We start from the raw sequence: 26,945 nt of genomic DNA on the forward strand, positions 1-26,945 counted from the left end.
TAAGATACAAAATCTTTTGGCTCTTAAGTGTAGGGTAAAACTCATTAAGCCAATTGATTTTATATAAGGTTTTTTTTCAAAAATAATGCCAAATTGATACAGTATGGTACCATTTAAAAGTAAGGCAATTGAAGGTTAATTTCCCCAGTGTTAACTGCAAATCATGGGAATTAAAGTACTTAGTGTACTTTAAAATTTACAGTAACACACCACTGTTAAATTGTTCTATATGCCTTTATGCACTTAACAAAAAGGTTTGAGAAGAGCTTAATATCACTACTTTTGTGACTATAGAACTCTACAGTGGTTTTAAATTGATAAAACAGAGACCGAATTCCCTTCAAAAATTATTGAAAGGTCAACTTTGTTTCTGTTTGACAGGTCAACATGGTGATTGGCATTTTGGTATTTAATAAACTTGTTTCCAGAGATGGGATCCTAGATAAAAAGCTCAAACACAGAGCCGGGTAAGCTGCAATTGGTGGATTTTGAAGGTTCTTTGCCAGTGAATACCATAATCCAATTTCAAATCCTTGTTGACTGCATTTGACTGTGCCTCAAATTCTGTTCTTGATGTCCCAGTGTGTCTGGTGGATTGTGCCTAACGTTTCTAATGTTCTCTTCTTAAGTAATATGACCAAAAATCTCAAAATGATTTAACAGATTATTAAGAAAGTCTAGGTTTATTTGACTGTGTTGCCAGCTTGTCAGTTAAGAAGATTAAATGTTCAGGAAGGCTGGACTTAAAATAGTTGTCCTTAAGTAAGGATTTTCAAAGCCCTTCTACTTTTGGTCACAAAGTACAGGAGGTAGATGGAACACAGTGTCACTATGTGACATGACTGAGCTAGGACAAGCAAACCCAAATAGTACAATAATACTGCATTTTCTTTGATTAATTGTAGATATCAGAAAAAAAGTCTTCACTTAAGAGAATTACCTAGTCAAATGTTATTCTTGTCTTATATTTTCATTCTTTATGACATGATTTTGACCCTAGTTTACTAGTAAGAGCTATTCATAATTTTCACTTGCATATTTTAACCACTTATAAAATTTAGAAAAGCATCTACCTTAATTTTGCTGTTATTACAGTATATCCCTATCAAATGACTTAACATTCATATGCAGATTGATAGCACCTTTTCAAGGTTACATCATCACCTCATCATAAACATTTATAGAAACTTGAATGAAATACTAATGCCTTTAATTTTCCCCTTGTATCTATAAAGTTTATAGTTTTTACCTTTCTGTTAAATGGCATCATCATTGAAAACTTGTCTATGTAATAGTTTGTTTTTTAAATAATTTAGGGTATTATTTAATAGTGACAGTATTTGATTGGCTCCTGATGAGAGCTTTAAATCCTTTGGTTTTTACAATCTATGCAATGATTTATAAGGTAAGATAGACCAAGTATCTAAACTAGTAAACAGCCAACTCTAATGGCTTTCAATATAAAATTTTAATGTTATTCATATGGAACATTGGAACTGCAGTGGAATAATAAAAACATCATTGGAGTTCCTTCTCGAGGGAGGGTCACTTCTCAGAGATAATTGCACTACAGATTAGTCCCATGGCATCCTTAAATAGAAAGGTTTCTACTTAGTATAGATACTTGGACATGAACCTTTCACAAGATTATTGTTGTTAATCTGTCACATATGGTTGAAATTTAAGTCCAATTTAATCATATAAGAATAAATTGATCATACCAACTACTGGGTATAGAAATTCAGCTCTGCTACGATGGTATAAACTTAAATAATTTAAACAAAATAGTTGGGGTTGGTTTAAGTGCTTAGAATAAGGCTTCGAATCAAAACCATATTCAATATTCAGTTCTGCAATTTGCTAGCTCTGTGTGTGTCTGTCTTTGGGCATGTTACTTCATCTTTCTGCATGTAGGTCGGTCTCCTTATCTGTTCAATGGGAACAATAGCTTTTGCCTCATAAAGCATATGGAATATAATGTGTATAAACTATTCATTAGAGGATTTGACAAATAAGAAAAAATACTCAACAGTGGCTATTCCTCATTTCACAATGAAATGAGGAAGTGAAAGTGGATGTGTGTTTTCAAAACTCCCTGACTATCAACCAGAGGTCTATGATTTCATCATTCATATAGTGAGGTCAGAAAAAGATGAGATAAAATGAGTACAATGCTGAGGATTTATTAGATTATTAGTCAGTATTTATGTTCTCATTTAATTACCACAGTATTTACGTTCTCATTTAATGTAATGCCTAGTTTGTTTCACTTAGCTCTTTGTAAGAGATAATATAAGTTTAGAAGGAATGACAACCTTGTTGTATTATGCATTTAGAAAAAATCCATATCAATCTACAAATTAACTATGACCATTATAATCTTAAAGCCTCTAATTCTAAAAATTTTCTTGGGCGTCATGTATGTCTTATGGGCAAAACTGAGTGAGGATCTTCTGGTACAAAGGACGCTGCTAGAGACAAAGAAGCGTTGGTAACCTACATGACCAGAGTAGAATGCTGATTACTGTCCAAAGTCAGAAAGAGCTATCAAATTAATGACTAAGTTTTAAAAAAAATTCTTAAATATAAAATGCTATTTTGGCATAAGTAAATATGGATTAAAATTTGTTCTATATTCCAAAGTATGATTAAAGGTAAACTTAACAAGAAATGGGTGTAAAAGCAGTTAGGACAATAATAAAGACTTGAGTGAAAAACAAATAATTACAACTAACTTAAAGAAATGTTGACTAGAACCTAACTGACTTAATAATTGACTTCCATAATTGTAAAAATCGTCTTTTTCAGGTTGTTTGAATATACAAAAATATCAAACATATCTTTTGAAACTGTGTTGTTATATAAAATTGAATATAGGACCCAGACATTCCTTCTTCCATGTTTTTCTAATACTTTTTCTCTTTTCTTATTTTTTATAATCACTTCTTATTAAACAGCAAAGTATATAGTTTGTACTCAATAAGTATTTATAAAAGAATGTGTGAGAAAATGTTTAATAAATAATTCAATAGCTTGACAAGTTTTATAATACCCCAAACATATTAAATATTTCTAATGCCTAAAATATATTTACCTAGGTGGGAATTTACAATATACTTCATATATAAAATGATAATTGGAAAGAACGAGAGTAAGAAAAAGCCCTGTGTGTCTTTTTATAATATCTTAAACAGAAAGTGTACTTTTCTGTATTTTTCTACAGTAGAACTTTCTGTGTCATCTACCAAAATTTAGGAAGTTAATTAGCAGAATACTTAAGAAATTTAATGAGATTTTTCCAAATGGAGATGGAGGGGAAATTTTCTTTTTAGGTAACCTGTTAGAGTATTAAAATAAACAAATCAAATAAAAAAATTTCCTAAATAAAATATTAAATAAAATTGGGAAGGGAATTAGAACCTGTACATTTCAAGACCCATAGTAATAATAGGAACTGGCAGAACTCTTTGGAAGAGGAGTAGTAAAGCAACTGTATTCCTGCCCTGGTGCCCTGGTTACACTGAATGTATGGGCAGTTCAACTCCTTTTTTTTTATATAACTAATTGAATGTTTTATTTTATAAATGCATAATTTCCATTGTAACAAAGAAAAAAGATTTTAATTTTCATTGAAGCTACTTGATCTACCATATAGACTATGTGTTCTTCATATTACATCGGTTCTGTACAGTAATGTAAACTAGGAAAAAATCATTACATTTCCCAAGGTAATTTACCATTCATCTATTCCATTCACATCTAATAAGATAATATCAAAGCTGTCCAAAAAATTAGCATCCAGCACAGTTTTTAACAGTTTGCTACAAGGAAAGTATATGTAGACCTTTCAGTCAGCCTCAAATAAAGACAAATAAGCATATTGAATACTAGTTTCAATTTGTAATCAGGAAAGCCAGTGCTTAGGTTAAATCACAGTTTTTCAGGGCTAAAATACTTGCTGTATTGGGTACTTGAAATTATTTTTTTTAAATCACTTTTGACTTTTTAGTCTTGGTTTAGAACCCAGAGCAAAATGCCTTTAAATTGAGAAATAGCCACATCCATGTTAGAAGCACAAACATCAAATAACTCATCCTCTGTAATAACAAAAACAATAAGGGAGTAATCCATGCCTTTGAAATATCAATATCATCAAATTTAAGATGATTAAAGAAGCTCAATGTATATCTAGAGCAGTGGTGCTCATTTTTGCTCATTCACTGGTATAATATATGGACTTTCAAGAAAAACAGGTGCATGAGTTTCCTCAAATTAGTCTTTGGGGATGGGGCCAAAGACTAATTTGAGGGAACTGCTGTGTGCAACCACTGGGTTAACACCAATCTAGGTGCTCCTTTGGGTGCAGTTTCAAGCTCACTGAACCATTTGTAAACTAAACTAGACAGATTATCTCTTATATATTATTTGAGAAGTTTAGGTACATGTGACTGGTTTGGGTACATATGCTTTGGGTTGACTCAGTAAAGCAAGAGATGAGTGATTTAGATGTGTAATTTAGTATCATATTCCCTTTCCCCAACTCTGAGGTCTTTTTTTTTTAATTTCCTCATGAGATCTGCTGATCAAGCTATATTTTTCATATTTATTATCTAATCTAAGGGCTATCCACAAATGAGTATACTTATTTAAAAGAAATTTGACATTCCAAACTATAAGTATCTTAACATTTTCTCTCTTCTGCCCCTTGAGATGCTTATAATTTGGAATTTCTGGTTTCTTTTAAATAATTATATATATTTAAATAATTATATATATATGCAACTCTACTATAAATTATTTAAAAACCCACAGGGCAGGCATATTTTAGACATAGGCACCACATTGGAATAGACTTAAAGAAGTACACCACACAAAAAAAATTCAAGGTGTTTTGGATTTCTATTCAAGGAATTTTTATTTGTTTTTCTTAAGAAATTTATGTTCTAATAAACATTATTTTTCAAGGGATGCTTTTCTTAAGCAAAATGCATGTCAAATTTTCTATGTAGTATAATTTTGTTTCTGTGATGTAGTAAATGGAATCTGAATTTACATATGAAGTCTCCTAGACCAGAATAGACCATTTAAATGCTATGATATTGGAACCTATAATAAATGTTCAGAAAGAAAATTTTGAACTTCAGATATATTAAATGTATTTTATTAAAAAAGAAAACTACCATTCTTTTTATTATCAACTAATGTTTCATCAAGTTTCATCAGCCCCTATATTCAGATCATCCTAAAATATGGATAGTACATTGATGCTACAGGAAATCTCAAAGAACAAAGTTGTTGAGATAAAAACTTTCTTCTACAATTGAAGACTCCTAACATACATATTATGTGCTATATATATGTATTATTTCTATATGTAATGCATGCTCCTATGTGGGCTTCTGAGGTTAATGTCTCAGGGGGCTTTAATTGATAAGTGTGCCTTTTGCAAACAACAGTGAAAGTCCTTGAAGCTAGGAGTCCTCACATGTTTGAGTACCAGAGGTCTGAATAAAGGGTTTTGCTATATGTCTACACAAGCACATGCTTATGTTTATCTCAGTGTTGGGCAATTTTGATCTGTTTATCTCAGTGTTGGGCAATTTTGATAGGGCTATTTATGGTGTAAATGATGGAAATATGCGTGCATGCAAGAAAGGCCCAGATTGTTAAGAGGTAAATGTTACAAAGATAAATTGTAGTAAAAATGCGTCTTTAAAACAATCTAGAGCTTTCATCTTCGATAAGTATACTTTTCTGTATGAAATCATATTTAAAGCTTACTTGCAGCAGCAACTTTTTTTGGTGACAATTCAATATTTTGTTCTTTTTGTGGGTGTTCTGTTTGTTTGCAGTCAGATGAGTGAGCCTCATAGCGGTTTGACGCTCAAATGTGCCAAGTGTGGAGTAGTTTCAACAACAGCTTTGTCAGCCACCACCGCCAGTAACGCCATGTTAGTCCCAATCATTTACATCTTCTTGTTACAAATCTTTCAGTGCATGTGAGAAAATGCTATGATGAAAAATAAAATAGTGTTTGCTAATACTTAAATATTTATAATTGGCAACTACCTTTATAACTATGTGGGATAGTGTATAAAAGAATAAATAAAACTCTCAAATGTTATCTGCTTTGTGGTTTCCAAGTTAATAGTCTTGGTGCCACATATAAGAATGCTATGTTGAACGGGGGTTTGGTTATGGCCTGGGGCATGACATGCAGCTACGTAATGTTGCTTTCTTTGTCTCCCAACAGGGCCTCTCTTTGGAGCTCTTGTGTGGTGTTGCCCCTTCTAGCTCTGACATGGATGTCTGCAGTTCTGGCCATGACAGATAAACGCTCCATATTGTTTCAAATACTTTTTGCTGTGTTTGATTCATTGCAAGGCTTTGTTATAGTCATGGTCCACTGCATTCTTCGGAGAGAGGTGAGAAATGTGATTCTTGTGCAAGAGATGAGTGATAATTGAAAGATATATGCTAAAAAGTATGATCTTTTATTATAATATCTTGATTTTCAGATTGAAGCTGGTCTTACCACATTATCTTAAGCAATGGGGATTTCGTCAGAGTCAAAGCTGGAGAGAAGCTTTAAGGAATAGTTCAGGAGGGCCCTTGGCACTCTAAAATGTGTGGGTCTGTGCTAAAGAACTCACAGCCAGAGGTACCAAGAACCAGGGAGAGAAGATTCAAGAGATGCTATGTGGAATGAGATAGATCTGTTAGAGAAACTGGTACATGAGAGGGAAGGTGGCTTATGGTTGATTGGCAGTGTTCATAAATAAATAATACACTGATATCTCATGCTTCTACATACAACATATTCTCATTTCTCATATTAACTAAATTTATTTTTACTATAAAATGTTGAAGATTACTGGATACTTCTTTTGTCTCTAAATTGTGGTTAAAGTTAATAAAGATTAATGATTTTGATATGGATGTTTATGTTCAGAAAATACAAAAGAATGTACCTAGTGGGGCATGATAGGCAATAATTATTTGTTCCTAGAATTGTATACCTACAATCATAGCATTTCTCTGCATCATGGCTGAAGTTTCTTGTCAGCAGTGAGGGAAGAAGTTATTCTTCATGAGTAGAGACACTGACACCAAATCCACCCAGGACAGTGAAAAATTGCAGACTTCAGTTGATTAGGAATAAAATGTTGTTTTCCAACCAGGGTGAAAATTATTCTGAATGCTTTCAAGCACTGACACAGTATTTACAAGGTTTATGAGTCATTTTAGCATTTTACTCTGGAGATGAGTGGTGACTGAAGAACACATTGACACAGTGCCATGCTAGTGATTCTGAGAAAATGGTCTACTCTGTCATTTTGCATTATTTGGCTTGTTTGAGAAGTTTATTATGATGTGCACCTTGCAAAGAGATAACTGTGCATGTGAGTACACACCACATAGTTTGTACAATGAGTTGTGAAGGCAACCAAAGGCTTTAACCTGATTTACCAGGTGGGGAGAACAATATTTCTGTACTATTTCAGGAAGATACAGATGTCAGCAATATACCCACAGGTGTATTCTAAAGCCATTTTGTGAGAAAAAAACAAAGAAAACAGATAAAGTATGAGTTTATCCTGCAAGGGGAGAGGCTGTTTCATCATTTGGAAATTCTGAAATAATTTACAGACCTTACTTACAGACCGTACTTACTTACAGACCTGAGTACTCTCATCACAAATTTAGAATGTCAGCATTAAAATCTTCCAAATATTGAGCTACGTACCAAAGGAGTAAAAACTGAAATAAAGTTCAATGATAATTTAGGTTGTGGTCTTTTCTAATTACAACTTCTGTATTAATATTATCTCTATTTAAGTAACAGATTTATGCTAAATAAATAGACACATAATTCATTTTTAATGGACAATTAAGGATGAACTGTTACAGGCTTTAAGTGAGGAGCATGACATGCCTATATGCAATTTTCAGATGGCATTAATACCTTAGGTATTAAGGAGGAGGAATGTACCCCATCTTTAAATAAGCTTCCTTTTTCTTCATAAATACGATTTCTAGATAGTCTTGGGAGATAATCAAAATATGCAGATTTTAAGTGACAGACATTATGATGGCTTATTATCAAGTTTTTGCTGCTTACATGAAGAAAAAATATTTGGCACAAAACTCCTTCATTTCCATCAGAACTTTTCTTTTTCTTTTTTTTTTTTTTTTGCTCCTGCAAAATAGGTATTTTTTTTTTATTGGTTGTTCACAACATTACAAAGCTCTTGACATATCATATTTCATACATTAGATTGAAGTGGGTTATGAACCCACAATTTTACCCCAAATGCAGATTGCAGAATCACGTCGGTTACACATCCACAATTTTACATAATGTCCTATTAGTAATTGTTGTATTCTGCTACCTTTCCTATCCCCTACTATCCCCCCTCCCCTCCCCTCCCATCTTCTCTCTCTACCCCATCTACTGTAATTCATTTCTCTCCTTGTTTATTTTCCCATTCCCCTCACAACCTCTTATATGTAATTTTGTATAGCGATGAGGGTCTCCCTTCATTTCCATGCAATTTCCCTTTTCTCTCCCTTTCCCTCCCATCTCATGTCTCTTTTTAATGTTAATCTTTTCTTCCTGCTCTTCCTCCCTGCTCTGTTCATAGTTGCTCTCATTATATCAAAGAAGACATTTGGTATTTGCTTTTTAGGGATTGGCTAGCTTCACTAAGCATAATCTGCTCTAGTGCCATCCATTTCCCTGCAAATTCTATGATTTTGTCATTTTTTATTGCTGCATAGTACTCCATTGTGTATAGATGCCACATTTTTTTTATCCATTCATCTATTGAAGGGCATCTGGGTTGGTTCCACAGTCTAGCTATTGTGAATTGTGCTGCTATGAACATCGATGTGGCAGTATCCCTGTAGCATGCTCTTTTAAGGTCTTCAGGGAATAGTCTGAGAAGGGCAATAGCAGGGTCAAATGGTGGTTCCATTCCCAGCTTTCCCAGGAATCTCCAAACTGCTTTCCAAATTGGCCGCACCAATTTGCAGTCCCACCAGCAATGTACAAGTGTACCCTTTTCTCCACATCCTCGCCAGCACTTGTTGTTGTTTGACTTCATAGTGGCTGCCAATCTTACTGGAGTGAGATGGTATCTTAGGGTGGTTTTGGTTTGCATTTCTCTGACTCCTAGAGATGGAGAGCATTTTTTCATATACTTGTTGATTGATTGTATATCCTCCTCTGAGAAGTGTCTGTTCAGGTCCTTGGCCCATTTGTTGATTGGGTTATTTGTTATCTTATTGTCTAATTTTTTGAGTTCTTTGTATACTCTGGATATTAGGGCTCTATCTGAAGTGTGAGGAGTAAAAATTTGTTCCCAGGATGTAGGCTCCCTATTTACCTCTCTTATTGTTTCTCTTGCTGAGAAAAAACTTTTTAGTTTAAGTAAGTCCCATTTGTTGATTCTTGTTATTAACTCTTGTGCTATGGGTGTCCTATTAAGGAATTTGGAGCCCGACCCCACAATATGTAGATCGGAGCCAACTTTTTCTTCTATCAGACGCAGAGTCTCTGATTTGATATCAAGCTCCTTGATCCATTTTGAGTTAACTTTTGTGCATGGCAAGAGAAAGGGTTTCAGTTTCATTTTGTTGCATATGGATTTCCAGTTTTCCCAACACCATTTGTTGAAGATGCTATCCTTCCTCCATTGCATGCTTTTAGCCCCTTTATCAAATATAAGATAGTTGTAACTTTGTGGATTAGTCTCTGTGTCCTCTATTCTATACCATTGGTCCACCCGCCTGTTTTGGTACCAGTACCATGCTGTTTTTGTCACTATTGCTCTGTAATATAGTTTGAAATCTGGTATCGCTATACCGCCTGATTCACACTTCCTGCTTAGAATTGCTTTTGCTATTCTGGGTCTTTTATTTTTCCATATGAATTTCATGATTGCTTTATCTATTTCTACAAGAAATGCCGTTGGGATTTTGATTGGCATTGCATTAAACCTATAGAGAACTTTTGGTAATATCGCCATTTTGATAATGTTAGTTCTGCCTATCCATGAACAGGGTATATTTTTCCATCTTCTAAGATCTTCTTCTACTTCTCTCTTTAGGGTTCTGTAGTTTTCATTGTATAAATCTTTCACCTCTTTTGTTAGGTTGATTCCCAAGTATTTTATTTTTTTGAGGATATTGTGAATGGAGTGTTTTTCCTCATTTCCGTTTCAGAAGTTTTGTCGCTGATATACAGAAATGCCTTTGATTTATGCGTGTTGATTTTATATCCTGCCACTTTGCTGAATTCATTTATTAGTTCTAGTAGTTTCTTTGTAGACCCTTTTGGGTCTTCTAGGTATAGAATCATGTCATCTGCAAATAGTGATAATTTAAGTTCTTCTTTTCCAATTTTTATGCCTTTAATTTCTTTCGTCTGTCTAATTGCTCTGGCCAGTGTTTCGAGAACTATATTGAATAGAACTGGTGATAGAGGGCATCCCTGTCTTGTTCCAGATTTTAGAGGGAATGCCTTTAACTTTTGTCCATTCAGAATGATGCTAGCCTGAGGCTTAGCATAGATAGCTTTTACAATGTCAAGGTAAGTTCCTGTTATCCCTAGTTTTTCTAATGTTTTGAACATAAAGGGATGCTGTACTTTGTTGAAAGCTTTCTCTGCGTCTATCGAGATGATCATATGGTTCTTATCTTTAAGTCTATTGATGTGGTGAATAACATTTATATTGATTTCCGTATATTGAACCATCCTTGCATCCCAGGGATGAATCCTACTTGATCATGGTGCACAATTTTTTTGATGTGTTTTTGTATTCGATTCGCCAGAATTTTATTGAGGATTTTTGCATCTAGGTTCATTAGAGATATTGGTCTGTAGTTTTCTTTCTTTGAGGTGTCTTTGTCTGGTTTCGGAATGAGGGTGATGTTGGCCTCATAGAATGAATTTGGAAGAGCTCCTGAAGTAACTTGAAAAGTATTGGTATTAATTCTTCTTTAAAGGTTTTGTAAAACTCCGCTGTATACCCATCCGGTCCTGGGCTTTTCTTGGTTGGTAGTCTTTTGATGGCTTCTTCAATTTCATCCATTGATATTGGTCTGTTCAAATTGTGTGTATCCTCCTGACTCAGTCTGGGCAAATCATATGACTTAAGACATTTATCAATGTCTTCACTATCTTCTATTTTATTGGAATATAGGTTTTCAAAATAATTTCTAATTGTCTTCTGTATTTCTGTAGCATCTGTTGTGATATTGCCTTTTTCATCCCGTATGTTAGTAATTGGAGTTCTCTCTCTTCTTCTCTTCATTAGCATGGCTAAAGGTCTGTCTATCTTATTTATTTTTTCGAAGAACCAACTTTTAGTTTTGTTAATTTTTTCAATAGTTTCTTTTGTTTCAATTTCATTGATTTCCGCTCTGATTTTAATTATTTCTTGCCTTCTGCTACATTTGCTGTTGTTTTGCTCTTCCTTTTCTAGGGCTTTGAGATGAAGTGTGAGCTCATTTATTTGTTGGGTTTTTCTTTTTTTGAGGAATGACCTCCAGGCGATGAATTTCCCTCTTAAAACTGCTTTCATTGTGTCCCATAGATTCCGATATGTTGTGTCTGTATTTTCATTAATCTCTAAGAATTTTTTTATTTCCTCCTTTATGTCTTCTGTAACCCATTGATCATTCAGTAACATATTGTTCATTTTCCATGTAATGTAGGATTTTTCCTTCCTTCTTTTATCATTGATTTCCAGTTTCATTCCACTATGATCAGATAAAATGCATGGTATTATCTCCACCCCTTTATATTTACTGAGGGTTGCCCTATGGCATAATATATGGTCTATTTTTGAGAAAGATCCATGTGCTGCTGAGAAAAAAGTATATCCACTTGATGATGGTTGATAAATCCTATATATGTCAGTTAAGTCTAGGTTATTGATTGTGGTATTGAGTTCTATAGTTTCTTTATTCAACTTTTGTTTGGAGGATCTGTCCAATGGTGAGAGAGGTGTGTTGAAGTCACCCATAATTATTGTGTTGTGGTCTATTTGATTCTTGAACTTGAGGAGAGTTTGTTTTATGAACGTCACAGCACCAATATTTAGTGCATAAATATTGATAATTGTTATGTCTTGTTGGTGAATGGTTCCTTTTAACAGTATATAATGTCCTTCCTTATCCCTTTTGATTAACTTAGTCTTGAAGTCGATTTTATTCGATATGAGGATGGCCACCCCTGCTTGCTTACGAGGACTGTGTGCGTGGTATATTTTTTCCCATCCTTTCACCTTCAGCCTGTGTATGTCTTTTCCAATAAGATGTGTCTCCTGGAGGCAGCATATTGTTGGATTTGTTTTTTTTAATCCATGATACCAGCCTATGTCACTTTATTGGAGAGTTTAAGCCATTAACATTCAGAGTTACTATTGATATATGGTTTGTACTTCCATCCATGTTTGATTATTTATCCTTTTTTTAAAAAATTTAGTCTGTTTCTCCATGATTATCTTTTTTTTTAAAGAGGGAGTGAGAGAGGGGAGAGAGAGAGAGAGAGAGAGAGAGAGAGAGAGAGAGAGAGAGAGAGAAATTTTTAATATTTATTTATTTTTTTTAGTTCTCAGCAGACACAACATCTTTGTTGGTATGTGGTGCTGAGGATCGAACCCGGGCTGCACGCATGCCAGGCGAGCGCCCTACCGCTTGAGCCACATCCCCAGCCCCTCTCCATGATTATCTTTCCCCTCGCCCTCTGTCTTTATTGAGGCACTTCCCACTGATGGTTTTGGTTATTGCTTTTCATTTCTTCCTTGTGTAGTGTTTTGCTCAAAATGCTTTGCAATGCTGGTTTTCTGGCTGCAAATTCTTTTAACTTTTGTTTATCATGAAAGATTTTTATTTTGTTGTCATACCTGAAGCTTAATTTTGCTGGATACAGAATTCTTGGTTGGCATCCATTGTCTTTCAGTGTTTGAAATACATTGTTCCATGACCTTCTTGCTTTCAGTGTCTATGATGAAAAATCTGTTGTTAACCTTATTGGTTTACCCCTGAATGTAATCTGTCTCCTTTCTCTTGTAGCTTTTAATATTTTCTCTTTGTTCTGTATATTGGATATCTTCATAACAATGTGTCTTGGCGTTGGTCTACTGTAATTTTGTGTGCTCGGTGTCCTGTATGCATCTTCAATTTGTATATCTGTTGCCTTTTGTATTTCTGGAAAGTTTTCTGTAATTATTTCATTCAGCAGGTTACTCATTCCCTTGGTTTGAATCTCTGTACCTTCTTCTATCCCGATGACTCGTAAGTTTGGTTTTTTTATGTTATCCCATAACTCTTGGATGTTTTTCTCGTGATTTTTTACCAGCCTTTCTGAGTTGGCTAGACTCTTTTCAAGATGATATATTTTGTCTTCATTATCTGATGTTCTGGCTTCTACTTGCTCCACTCTGTTAGTGATACTCTCAATTGAGTTTTTAATTTGGTTTATCGTTTCTTTCATTTCTAGAATTATTGTTTGATTATTCTTTATAATCTCTATCTCCTGATAAAGATGCTTAACTTCTTCTTTTATCTGTTTATGTAATTCATTCTCAATGTGTTCTTTCGCTGCTTGAATTTGCTGTCTTGTATCCTCTTTAAGGTTCCATTCCATCTGTCTAAGGTGTTCCTTGAGTTCTTTATATGACCATTTTTCTGATGACTCTAGGTCCTCCTGAATATTTAGGCTGTCCTGCATTGTTTGCACTCCTTTTCTTCCTTGCTTTTTGAAGCTGCTCATGTTACTTCTTGTTCTGTTTGACTGCTGAGTTACTGTTTACTCCTGTAAATTTATTTGATGCTTGGGAGGAAAGGTATTAGAAGGGAAGGGAACAAGTCACTAAAGAGAATGAGAGTAAGCAGGTAGAATTCAAGGAAGTGGGGATAAGATAATTGAAAAGAAATGAAAAGACAAAAGAAGAAGAAAAATAGGAAATAAAGAAGAAATTTTTTTTAAAAAAATAATTAAAAAAAATTAAAATTGAAATTAGAAGAAAAAAAATTAAAAATAATTCTAAAAAAAATTTAAAAAAACAACAAGAAAGAAAAATGAAAATGAAAGATAAACCCAAATCAAAAAAAAAGAGAAAAGAAAAAAGAAAAAAAAACCTAATAAATGCAGTCTTAGAGTTTGATTAACTTCTCATCCAGTAGGTGGCGGTGTGCCCACCAGGCCAAGTTTCTCCTGTCCATACGTGGGAACCAATCACTGTGCAGCAGCTCCTCCCAGACTGGGCGAGTCTCCAATCCTGAGTGCCTAGGGCCTCCTCTTGTGTCTAGTCACTTCCCACTTTTCCTCTAGCCAGGCCCCTCTCACAGGTGCCGCTCATCACAATACTGGCTACACGCCAGGTCTGCTGCTCCCGGGAGCCCTGTTTTCATGAACGACTGGGCACACTCTTCTAGTTTGCCATTCCCTCAGACCCTAAGTTTGTAGAGCTTGGGGCTGAGAATCCTCAGTGAATTTTACTTGCCCTCCAGTAGCCACGCCCCCGGTAGCTGGTGCAAGAGACCTCAGCTGTCAGCCCTGGTGGGAGCGGTAGTTCCGCGCCACGAGTCCCGTGCCACCTCTGATTCTCTCGGGCTGGCTATCGCGCTCACGGGAGAGCTGGGAGGGGCCCTTACAGGAGAGCTGGGAGGGGCCCTTACAGGAGAGCTGGGAGGGGCCCTTAAGGTTTCCCCGATGTGTGGAGAGGGAAGGCTAGGGAATTACACACCTTTAGCCGCAGGTTTCAATGAAGTTATCTCCTCCGCCGCAGTCTGATGACGTCAGTTCTCTGCCATGGTGGTGTCTCTTGCAAATGGCGACAGTTCGTTTCCCTTTGCCGGGCGACCAATGCAATGGGTGGGTCCTTACTGTCTCTCCCAAGCCCCGTTTCAAACCTGTAGCCACTACCTATGAAGGCTCGGTAGGCATTTACCTCCGTAGGATCAGAAGGGCTGACCAGTTGTTTCAGCCGGATGGATTAGTGCTGAGTCACAGCTGTTTGTCTGCGGGAAGCAGGCGAACGGGAGCTTGAATTCAGCCAATCCGTGCTCAGTGTGTGTTCTGAGAGGCCCAGACTGTTCACCCCAGATCCACGTCAGCTCAGCATTGCCTAGTGATCCTGAGCAAACAGATTTAGGTTGTTTACGACTACCTATGCCTGCACAGCTGAAGAGGTCAGGGACTTGATCTCTCTGCGCCCGCCGCCATGTTGGAATCCTCCATCAGAACTTTTCCATACTTCCTAATTATACTATTAACTGTCAAAAACATGATTTAAGGGCAATTAAATCAAATCATAAAATTAATGTCTCTGCTGATATCTGTAAATACATGTTTTATTCATTAATGGGGAATAAAAATATAGATATCATCTCTGTTATTGTTGCATTTTTAAAGATTAATTCAAATTGAATAATTTTTGTAGCTGATAAATTAGTAGCATAATGTCATAACACTCTTTAATTCCAACATTGAAATGACACATCTTTTTTTCTTTTATTGAACTTGAAAAAATACCCTGTAACTCTGCTATACATGAACAGATTTCAGTTGTAGGGAAAGTGTCCTTCAGAATTCTTAAGAGGAATTTCATTACTGAAAATGAAAAGATTTTTGTTTAAAAGAATTTCACATACCCATGGAACTTATCACAGGAGGCCTCTTTGCATCCCAGAGGTCCCTTTTGACCCACTACATGTGTACTGCCTGGCACTAGCAAAGGTCTATCTGGTAATATTTCTGGTTACTAGCATTGACCACAGCCTAAGAAACAGAAGCCTCTTCCATGTCCCCTGTGTCTCCAGTGACATGTTATGAAATAGTAAGTCCATTAAAATACACCAAAGCAATTGGAATAGGTAGATGCCTATAAAATATGGGTCAAAATTAACTATTCTCAATCATCTTGATAATCTACAGGAGACCCTAAGAATACCATTTCATCTCTACTGCTTTTTAACTTTAAGAGATTTTCTTCACAATATCACAATTAATTCATATGGATTTTTCTTTCTTAAAATATATAAGCAATGTAAGGAAATACTACTTTCTGATTTAGGCACTAGAGTCATATAGACATATTTCTATGTATTTCGGACACACTCTATAACATAATTTGGTCCTTTTTAGTCTTTAATGGTTGTTTCAATATGAATTCAAAAGGCTGTACCTATATTTGCTTGTGGACTCTTTCTGAGGAGGAGTTTGGAAGAAAGCCTTTTAGTTAAAGAAGAAACACTGAAATCATAACATTTTTAATGTGCTGTGTATGGAGCCAAATTTATTTGAAATGTTCCCTTGCTTTTAGTGGGTCCAATTTTAAAACTAAAATAATTTCTAATCAGGAAAGAAGAGAGAAAGGATCACACTGGCACTGCCAACTCAATTATATTCCACTTATTCTTTTTAAAAGCAATTTGAATATTTGCATAGCTGTTTGTTCTGATCTCCAGACATGACATCTTAACACTTCAATTCCATGAAATTTTTCTCCTTAAAATGCAGTTTCTTCTTCTGGAATACCTTTTGAATTGCTTTAGTAAATCCCTCTAAAAACAAGAGAAAGCCAATAAAGGAAAAAGGTATTTAAAATTTTTGAGCCATCTGATTTATCACAACATACTACTTTTAGCAACAAAACTAGATCTTAAGGCTAATATGTATAGTTAATAAGATGTATTGCATGTATCATTATTTGTTGATTAGAATTCATTTGGATTAAGCAAATAATCGCATATACTATTTACTATTCTCCACATTGCTATGGAAATTGAGACTACACAAGAATTATGAAACCTTTGAAATAGTTACTGTTGCTAGGAAACCACTTTCTTGGTGCCTGCAAGTTCTCCTCATCTCTGTCTCTGGCTGTGCCTGGCTCTAAGACAATCTTACAGCTTGATGTCAGAGGGGGAAAATAACAAGATTGTGATACAAAATAAGCTACAATAAAACCCTTTCACTAAATGGAAAGAAAAAAGCAAACTGCTTAAATGGATAATTTTGTTGTGTCAGGGTGTGAGTATCCTGTGGCTGTTCTGTAGCATCAGTAATAGGGCCAAGCTTCTCTTTTCTTTTTCCCAAGCACTGGCAGGAGGTCTAAGCTGCACCAGATGAGGTCCCAAAACCTTCATCCAAACCTGTGAAGCGATTTTGTAGCAAAATTCTTAAAATAAACATGAACTGTTCTCTCTGGCGCTCTTTCTGCCTCTCTTTTTCTTCTTCCTTAACCCTTCCACCCACCTTTTGATTTTTTAATTGTTTACCAATTTCCCATTCACTCTTATTATTTCCAAAGGAGTACAGATGAAATTATTTATAAGCACATGATAGTGAATGTATAAAATGCAAGCATACTTGCTTATCAAATCTAAAATCAACATTCTCCCAAAGTAGCACAGTGGTAGTGTACTTGTCTAGGATGTGCAAGGCCCTGAGTTCAATCCCTAATATCGAAAGGAAGGAAGGAAGGAAGGAAGGAAGGAAGGAAGGAAGGAAGGAAGGACAGATGGACGAATGCAGTGATGAAGTAAATAGTAATTTGGAAAGAATCCATGTTGCATGTAATATGCTTCAGATGGAGGGTTGTGTGGCCCTCAGAGCCTGACCACTCACAGGGAGATTAGGTGTGATTCAGTGTAAAAAGGCGGTTTTGTGCCCTTCCTTAATGAGGAGTGGGGCAGTGATTTCAGTTGGTCTTTGAAGACAAAGGAGTGGGTAATAGAGACTTCAGAATTTAATTGGGCCCTGAGGGGAAAAAAAAATGAGAATTAATGGACAGAGGTTACTAGGCTTATAGTTTTTGTGAAATGGGCATCTGAGTCTTCTCTGGGACTACATGAAGCACATGGAAGTATAAAGCAAATGATGTAATTTGGACACTGGAGTCATTTTTTCCCCCCAAAATATCGATGCCTGAACACCAGATAATACTGATGACTTGAAGACAGAATTTTTAAGTCATTTTTTAGAGCTTCCTAGTTAGTAGCATTCAGTGGCCTTGATAAGAGGTTACTCCAAGTGGTGTCATGAAGAGAGTTAAATAGACTTTGGAGAGTTAGTAAGTGGCCTAGAGGGCAGAAGGTCAGGGTACTGATCTTAACATTTTTAACCTGCTCAGAAGAGAATTGTGTGTGTCCAAGAACTTAAGAAAGCTTAGAGTGGGTTAGTAAGAGCTTTTTCTTTGTCAGGTTGATTTGAAAGTTAAAAAATTTTTTAAAAGTTTTTTGCAGTTTTGTTTTCAATAAAATAGGATGCATGCTTTAAAGTGGGAGAATGATTAGAGGTATCAAAGTAAACCTGGATATTGTCAGAATAGGGAGTGGGAGCACAAAGATGGCCTTTCAACAGTAACATGAATATGACATAAAGTGGGACAATATACTATTAATCCACTAAACCATTTCCCAGAAATCTCTACCTTCACCCACTAGTCAGCCTATTTCATTGGCAGGAGAAGATAAGTCCTACCTTCCCCAGATTAGGCTTTCATGATTTATCATAATTGTAATTACATCATGAATATTGGCATCAGTCTTAATTTTCTAGTGTGGTTCTCCAAGTTCACTCAGAGGCTTAGGAGGTTAACAAGAGCATGAAATCAGATGAGCAAGATGGCATCAGTGAACAAGCCCAGACATGGAGAGGTCATACCAGAGATGGAAAACCCTGGCATGCCTGCCCGTAGCGTCCACCCATGGCTTGGTTTAAGCCTGAATCTTTCTCCCAGAGCATCCCATTACCCTCTCAGCTGTTTCCACTCTGGGCAGCAGCACGGTGCTTCTCTCTGTGGTGGGAAGTGGCACCTGAGTACAGGCATGCAGATGGGCAAATCCTGCCTCCCTCTCCTTTAAGATCCAGATCCTACTTGGCAAGATTTTTACTCCAGAAACAGGAAATTCAATGTTTTGAATAAAGGAATAAAATGAAAACTTATCACATTACCTCTTATTTTTTTAATGTTTTATCTAACTCCTAAAAGGTAGAAGATTACAGAACAGCAGCTTAATTTCTGTTCATTTGGAAACAATTGTTCTGGTTCTTTCTCTCTTTTAAACTATCCTGTTCTTTGTTGAGTGAGTCATAACAGTGGAGGCAAAGTGGTGCCTTGGAATGAAGTCCAACTTTCAAGTCAAGTGACCTGGTTTCATTGTCATCTCTGCCACTTATTGTTAGGATCTTGAGGACATTAGTTAAGCTTCCTAAGTTTGAGGGCCCTTGGCTATACACTGGGATAACACCTGCCTCAAAGAGGGTGGCACAAGGCTCAAAGGAAGTGCAACCTGTGAAGGCACAAGGTCCTGGAGTTTAGAGTCTCATTTCCCTTTTCTTCCTTTCATGTTTGCAGGCCAAGGAAAGGCTACTGTAATTTTCCCAGATCATCTGTTTGAAATATTCAAAGTTTTCAACCCAATAAACTGATAACAAAAAGTACTTTGAAACTAAAAAGGTGCAACAAGTTTAAATGCTAAGTGATATATCCTTTAGGATTCCAATAAATAATCATTAGGACTGAAACTTGAGACTGCAGTTCATATTTATCCTTTATTATACAGCAAATGGCATCTTTTTCTTTTTTCTCTTTTGTTATGAGAAAAGTCCAGTAATATTTTAATGATGCAAAGTCATTCATGCTGTTATATTGATTGACATCATGCATATGAAATGGAGGACAATTTATTCATGTAATGATTGAATTATGTGAAAAGCAATACAATTAGAAAGAATTGAGCCATTTATTTAAGTATGAACATTAGAAACAATAGTAGACATGAGATTCAGAAAAAATATACTACATTAAAAATGTTCCTCACCCCCAGGGAAACAATCTTAAAAACAATATCAAATAATTATAAGAATAAAACCAGTTTAAACAATTTTCTGGAATAAGAAGTCAAGAAGAGTAGCTTGAGGTAAAACTGCCTTTTAAAAAGGTGAAGCTTTGGAGTCTGAGCAGCTCGATAGCTAAATACAGAGCCCATTTCAAGCTTCTTTCCTGTGAGGTTTCTCTAAATTGCAACGCTGCCAAACAGTGTTTGGTGCTCTTCCCCAGCAATCTCTAAATCTGGCACCGACTTTCACAGTGACACTCTGCCAGCTGCCTTTCGGAGTGAGCACCAATTGAGAAGCTCCCAGCTTGCTTCTGCTGAGAAAAACTGAATCTCTCTCCCACAGGGAGAGAGACGGGGCGACACCCCTGCAAACCCCTTTGAACTGGTGTCTCATCCAGGAATCCATCCCCAACAAGAAAGGTTTAGAGCTTTCATCGTTTTTTTTAGAGCAGACCCCCAGCTGGAGCCAGTCAGAACAACTTTGGTGGGGAACAGTTGGATGTGTTAAACAGACCTTGATAACTTATTGTTTTCACCTCATCTGATTTTTGAAGATGTCTTTTGCCATTCTTTTCTTCATTTCACAGCATGCCATCAGATTTCCTTAAAAGTGTCCTATATTTTCAAAGGTAGTTAGATATCTGTTTCTTACTATACTCCTAGATATTTAACCCTCTGCCTGATCACCAATTAAGGTCAAAGACCTATTACAGAATATCATAAGAAGAAATCTAAAAATCTAAATATTAACTCTGCCATAATTTATGTTAAATATTTAATTGTTCCAAACAGGCTTATTTTAAAGTTGTATTTACTGGTCTCAAGTAAGTTTTAAAAGTGTTCATTGCACAAGAATTCAGAGTTACAATGATTCTCTCTAATAACACACTTTTAATTAAATTGTTACCTAAAATAAATGACTCCTTCTCCATAAATAGTAAATCAAAAACTATTACTATCCACTGTTATGAACATGACTACTGGCACAGAAGTTTTCGATTTCAGCATGGCACAGCCTGATCTAGATTCCACCTTGTTTGATTTATTTTTAATTTTCTTATGCTTCTATTTGCCTGAAATCTTCAAGATTCTTGTGGACTTGCTTTGTTAAAAATTCTGTTCTCCGGCTGGGGCTGGGGCTCAAGCGGTAGTGTGCTCACCTGACTTCGCAGGGCGCTGGGTTTGATCCTCAGCACCACATAAAAATAAAATAAAGATATGTGTCCACCGAAAACTAAAAAATAAATATTAAAAAATTCTCTCTCTCTTTCTCTCTTTAAGAAAAATTCTGTTCTCCATCAGCATAATTCATCCTGATTCACCAAAGATAAGACTCTTTGTTTACCTGATAGATAATTCGTGTAATCATCAAAATGTTTCCAAATAACTGTGGATGCTTTTTCCAGGTTCTGTCTTGCTTGAAGTACATTTTGCTGTGATAAGGAAATATGCATTATGAAATCTAGTCTAATTATTTTCCTGACAGTGCTGAACATATTTTTAAGATCAATCCATATAGATTATCCCAATGCATTTTTAAGATTTAAAAAAATGAAACAGAGGATTTGGAATCAAATGAGTGCCTATTTGTGAAGATTTCTATCAATTTCTTCAAATCTTTCTAGATTTAAGATATCAACAGCATTAAAAGCATCATACAACTTAACCCTTAAATTATGGCATTTGTAAGGTCCTTAAAATGACCTTGAATTTACTAGAGAACATTTGTGCTTTTCTGTTTTGTGTTTCTCTGGACAGCATTGACTGGTTCCTAAAGCTGACATCATTCTCCAGTGTAGAAATGCCCTTAATCCATTGTCAGATTTTGGAGTTTGGAATTTGAAAGTATTGATTGTGTGTGTGTGTGTGTGTGTGAGTCCTGAAAAAGAGATTTTTTTTTTGTTTGTTTACATTTCCTTCAAGCAAGTAGATAGAAATTTTGAAGAGAAACTTCTATAGAAGTTGATTTTACATATTTCATTGTCAGCCGAAAGTACTTTTGGACAAATATGCTGTGAAGGTCCAAAAATGGAGAATGGTTAGTTGAGACCAGTCGAGTTATCATTTGACATTACTACAATGTTTCATATTTTATATATGCTAACACTAAGAAATAGATTTGAAGGAAATCTTTGTGTGCTAAATACTCCGGAGACTCTTCTAACATATTATTTATCTTCTTTTATAAATTGTGCTTCTTTAACAATTTACTTGGGGCACAGACAGAAAATTAACATATACCTATCTTTCTGACATTGATTCTTAAGATTTTTTTTTCTAAAAACAAACAAATATGCTTTCCCCAATTCAAATCTCTGCATAACAGAAAAAGTGATGATCTGGCAAATACAAGACTGATTTTCTGTTTTTCACATGTTACTTTATAACCTACAGCCATGACATCTTAATTTAGAAAAGAGAAGCCTGAAAGCATTTGCACTGAAAGAACCTAACTTTGTCCTGACTTTGTGTCTTTTATTAGGAGAAGCTGGATGATTTAGTCCTAAATATTTATCCAGATAGTCAAGAAAAAGTGATCAGACTAGATTTCACTACATCTACAATTTTTACCAACATGTTTGAAAAAAGAAAGAAGAAATTATCTTGTTGAGTTTTATCAGGCAACTCCTCATTCATTTTGGAGGAAATTCCAGATTTAGAAATGTTAGAATCGTAGATTGGAAAGTGCTTAGAGAGCACTAAATTCATCCCTGAGCCCCTTCTTTTACAGCTATTATGGCATTAGAAATCAGGGTGGGGGAGTACAAGTGGATGAAAGCTTCATTGCACTGGTTGGCACAGTCTGGTGTGGTTACCACAGTCAGTGTCTCTTTTCAAATCCTGCAATTTGGGAGAGATGCTACTAGTGACTTTGAAATGAGTCAGAGGACAAGGAGGAAGCCGAAGACAACCTAATAAGCTATTCCCCCGACCCCCAGCCAATACACAAGTTATACACATGCCACATCAAAACAGTGACAGACTATTATATACCAGTGCTTTTTAAAAGTAATGATCATGTGTCATCTTGGTAGTCTCTACAAGGATGCTCCAGTAAAATAGGGGAAACACAACATTCCTATGTTTTGTTTTATTTTTTTTAATCCAGTGAAACAGATTACATAAATGAGAAGGGGAATCTCAATAACATGAAGTCAGAAAAACAAAGCATTAGTAAAATGGCCACTTGGAATGAGTGTCTATTTGTGAAGATTTCTATCAATAGCTTATGAGGGGCCTAATGAACCACAGGAAGAAAAGGAGAGGCTGATGCAGAGGCTTTGTACAGTGGAAAAATCATCTCTTGCATTTGCTGTTCTATCACTGTGTTTACTATTCAGCTGTTTATATTTACTGAATTTTAAAAAATAACTGTTGCATTATAAACATATGTAATAATGAAATTTGTTTTTACTTCCTTGTACATACACACAACATAACAATATAATTGTATTTTTTTAAATGAAGGAATTAATGTAATATTCTTAGAACTTCCCTGTGATCTGCTTGTTCTTCATTCAGAATCTCGTTATAAATGGATGTTACGGATATTTGGCTGTGCCGACAACCATCCAATTTTGTTTCCCTTTTTGTTTCATTGTGTTCTTTTTTCATCAGGGCACATAGTACTTGAAAGGAGATAAGAAATAGTCTCCCCAGAGGTTCCTTATGTGAGACACAAAAGGAAAAATCCTAAATCAATTCTAGTCAAAAGATCATTGAGTAATCTCATTTTTCACAATGTTTAAAGCTGTTCTAAAGATTTTGCCATGCCAAATAGTAAATCCCCTTTGAAAGACACACATATTGTTTGTAACAGTGGAAATAAATCTGCTTTCTGGCAAGAATTATTAAGACGGAGCCAGATATGGCCATTTTGATAGCTCAGGAGTTCCCAACACTTCCCAGTGTAGATGATGGCAAGTGATAAATTTCCTTGGCATGGAGTAAAGTCAAAGTATACCAGCATTTGTATCAAGCAAACAAAATGGGTATTAGATCATAAGAGCAAAGATAGCCACTTTCTCATGGTTGATTGCCAATATAGACATTGTCTGGTTATTATTAAGAGAGAGGAAAATTAATGTTTCTTTACCCCGCAGGTTCAGGATGCATTTAGATGCCGATTGAGAAACTGCCAGGATCCAATCAATGCTGATTCTTCAAGTTCTTTTCCTAATGGGCATGCTCAAATCATGGTGAGCTTTTGTTTTCCTGTTGATTGCTAATTAAGTCATGATTTCTCAAGAGAATTTAAAAAAATCTTATTGATAAAATAACATCAAATCCCATTTTTAATGACTTCAGCTTTAGTTCATTAACAGGCTAAATTTGACACCAGGTAAATATTCTGTCTGGATTGTCTGGGAATCCAGGATCTGCTGCTGCCTGCCATGGGTGTCCTGTGCAACACCACAGAGTATTTTCATTCTTGCCCAGCATTAGGGATGATGATGTGCACTTAAGATCATGGTTTTGTTTTGTTTTGTTTTCAGTTCAGAACACTATGCACTTGCTCACCTAGTCTCAAAGCAGTGGTTCTCAGGCTTAATTGCATAATAAAAACATCACAGGAGCCGCACCGCAGGCCAACGATATCAGAATTATAGGAGGCAAGACCCAAGCACTGGAAGTTCTAGCATGCAGCCCAAGATAAGAAACATTCTTCTACAGCATGAGGAGTAGCACCTTTCCAGTGAAAGGTCCATATTGTACACAAGTCCTGACTATTGTTGCAATTAAGGGGTACTGTAAGCACAAAAATTTGGTGTGTTGTAGAAATGAGATAAATTTAAACTCATGAAAAACAGATATTAAAAAATAAAAACCTTCTTTTAAACCACATATTTGATTTATTATTAACATTTTGGGGCTAGATAATATAAAAATAGGCTAAATGATGGGTTAGTAACTAAGACTTAGGACAATAATCAATACCTTACCAAAAACAAATAGATAACCACAAAAAATCTCAAATTTAAAATATTTCTAGGGAAATGCATATGATTGGAAGACCTTGATTCTGAGAAGCTTAATTTAATTTTACCATTTTTAAAAAGAAAAAATGAAGTTATTTAAAATAAGAATCTGGAGAAAATATGAAGTAGAAATAAACTCTAGCAGGTTCTGAACCAGATAAGTATTCTTAATCTTAAATTTTAATTCCTAAACCTAGTAGGGTGTTTTTTTTTCACATTTTAGCAAAAGTGAATCATTCAAGGAGCCTGGCTTCACTAGTAAAAGATTTTAAGCTGTATTATGAGCTATTATATTAAAAGCAACATATTCAAATTACAAAGTACAAATGTCAAAGGCATTTATATAAGTATATGCATAACTATGCACATTTTGGTCACTTTATTTCGGTTAGAAAATTGCTGTAAAATTCTATTGTTTTCTATACAATGGTCAGCTTCAGACTGAAGATGACAGCAGGTATTGTGCTGCCTTATTAACACTGATGATTTTACTCAACGTTTGGTCTCTAAGAGATATTGTGGAAACTATCAGATTATTCTTTGAGAAGTTGCCTTTACACAAAATAATAAATGGGCACTGCCTAGTCAGAGATCCATAAACTCCAGTTAATTTGATTAGTAAAAGGTACTTGATGTCTTCATCAAATGATGATTCTATTCCTTATTGTTTCTTGTTACAGACAGACTTTGAAAAGGATGTAGACATTGCTTGTAGATCAGGTAAGACTATTTGGGTCTTGAAAGTAAAATCATTAGGGATGTTAAATCATTCCTGTGGATTTTGGTTTTAAAGAAGATACTGTGGTTTATGCTTTACCTATTCATGTGTATGAATAAAGGGAATCTTCAAATGGAAGAATTACAATAGTACAGATGTGTGTGTCCGGAGGGAAAGAATAAAGAGAGAATGAGGAATGAGGAAGATATTAAGAAAGGTTTATTGGGGGCCGGGCTTGGTGGTACATGCCTGTAATCCAAGCAGCTCTGATGGCTGAGGCAGTTCAAAGCCAGTCTTAGCAACAGTGAGGCACTAAGCAACTCAGTGAAACCCTGTCTCTATATGAAATACAAAAATAGGGCTGGGAACATGGCTCAGTAGTTGAATACTGGACTTTACATAGAATATTTTGATTGAATTCAGGAATAAGAGTATAAAATTAGTTGCTCATATCCTGTTGGAAAAGACCAACAGAACATTTCTAAGATCCTGGTGTATGGTTTCCAGGATCTACTATTTCCCTCTTTGGATAATAGATAAAATATTCTTCCTTTGCTCCATCCACCTTCTCCAATTTCTTAAAAATTACTATGATGCTAGTTTCCACATCTATATTTTAAAATTGGAAGTGATTTGTTTGAATCTGAAAGCTTGAATTTATTTAACAGAATTAGGTATTTAATTATTTCTCCCCTGTACCTCCTGCCCTGCAAAAAATGAATGGTTTATTGGGAGCATAATGATAGCAGAAAAGCATTGATGTGAAGACAAATGACTTCTGTCCCACTGAGTAATGGTTGTTGAGAGTGAAGCCACGCAGCATAGCCGTTCTGCCCTCCATTTCATCATGTATGGAATATGGACAGATGTAAGGTCGAAATGCCATTTTGTTTGTGTGTGTGCACATGTATGTGCGCACGCGCAACAGCCACAATTACTACGTTTTTAGAAGGGAAAGGAAGAAATCAGGCAGCACATCCCACCTCAGAGAACTAGGATTCCATTGACCTCAGGGTTGTCTTTCAGACTTTGGCTAAATTCTCACCAGATTAGATGACTTGAAAGTTTTAAAGAAGACTGCATGTTTCATATTTTGTGTAGTTTCAGTTGGAAAATGTGCCTTGAAACTAGGACAAAAAAGGCCTTATTTTATCTTTTCTTCAGTGGTCTTTATGCTGCCTTCTAGAATAAGAAGGGATATCTATGGATATCTATTTCATTTAAATATACAAATATTTGAAATCATTTAGTCCAATAAAAGTATTTTTTTCTCAGAGATAAGCAAGCCACGGTTCATCATTCACTCCTCATAGCATCCTCCCAGGTATAGTGCCCAAACTAGCCTCTAATTTGTCGATCATGTTAAATTATAGTGCCTAAATGTATAC

The 26,945-nt window shown here is 35.5% G+C and overlaps 1 protein-coding gene across 1 annotated transcript in view; it reads left to right on the forward strand.

Moving 5' to 3' along the window:
• ADGRB3 (adhesion G protein-coupled receptor B3) overlaps positions 1–26,945 on the forward strand; it is a 696,487-nt gene that overhangs the window by 639,080 nt on the left and 30,462 nt on the right. The window contains exons 24-28 of the mRNA XM_081296489.1: positions 382–467; positions 5,853–5,951; positions 6,254–6,425; positions 23,964–24,059; positions 25,520–25,559. Coding sequence (XP_081152615.1) covers positions 382–467; positions 5,853–5,951; positions 6,254–6,425; positions 23,964–24,059; positions 25,520–25,559 — 493 coding nt within the window. The remainder of the gene's footprint in view (positions 1–381; positions 468–5,852; positions 5,952–6,253; positions 6,426–23,963; positions 24,060–25,519; positions 25,560–26,945) is intronic.

Source organism: Spermophilus citellus (genome assembly GCF_964194105.1).
Source record: "Spermophilus citellus genome assembly, chromosome: 5".
NCBI classification, from domain to species: domain Eukaryota; kingdom Metazoa; phylum Chordata; class Mammalia; order Rodentia; family Sciuridae; genus Spermophilus; species Spermophilus citellus.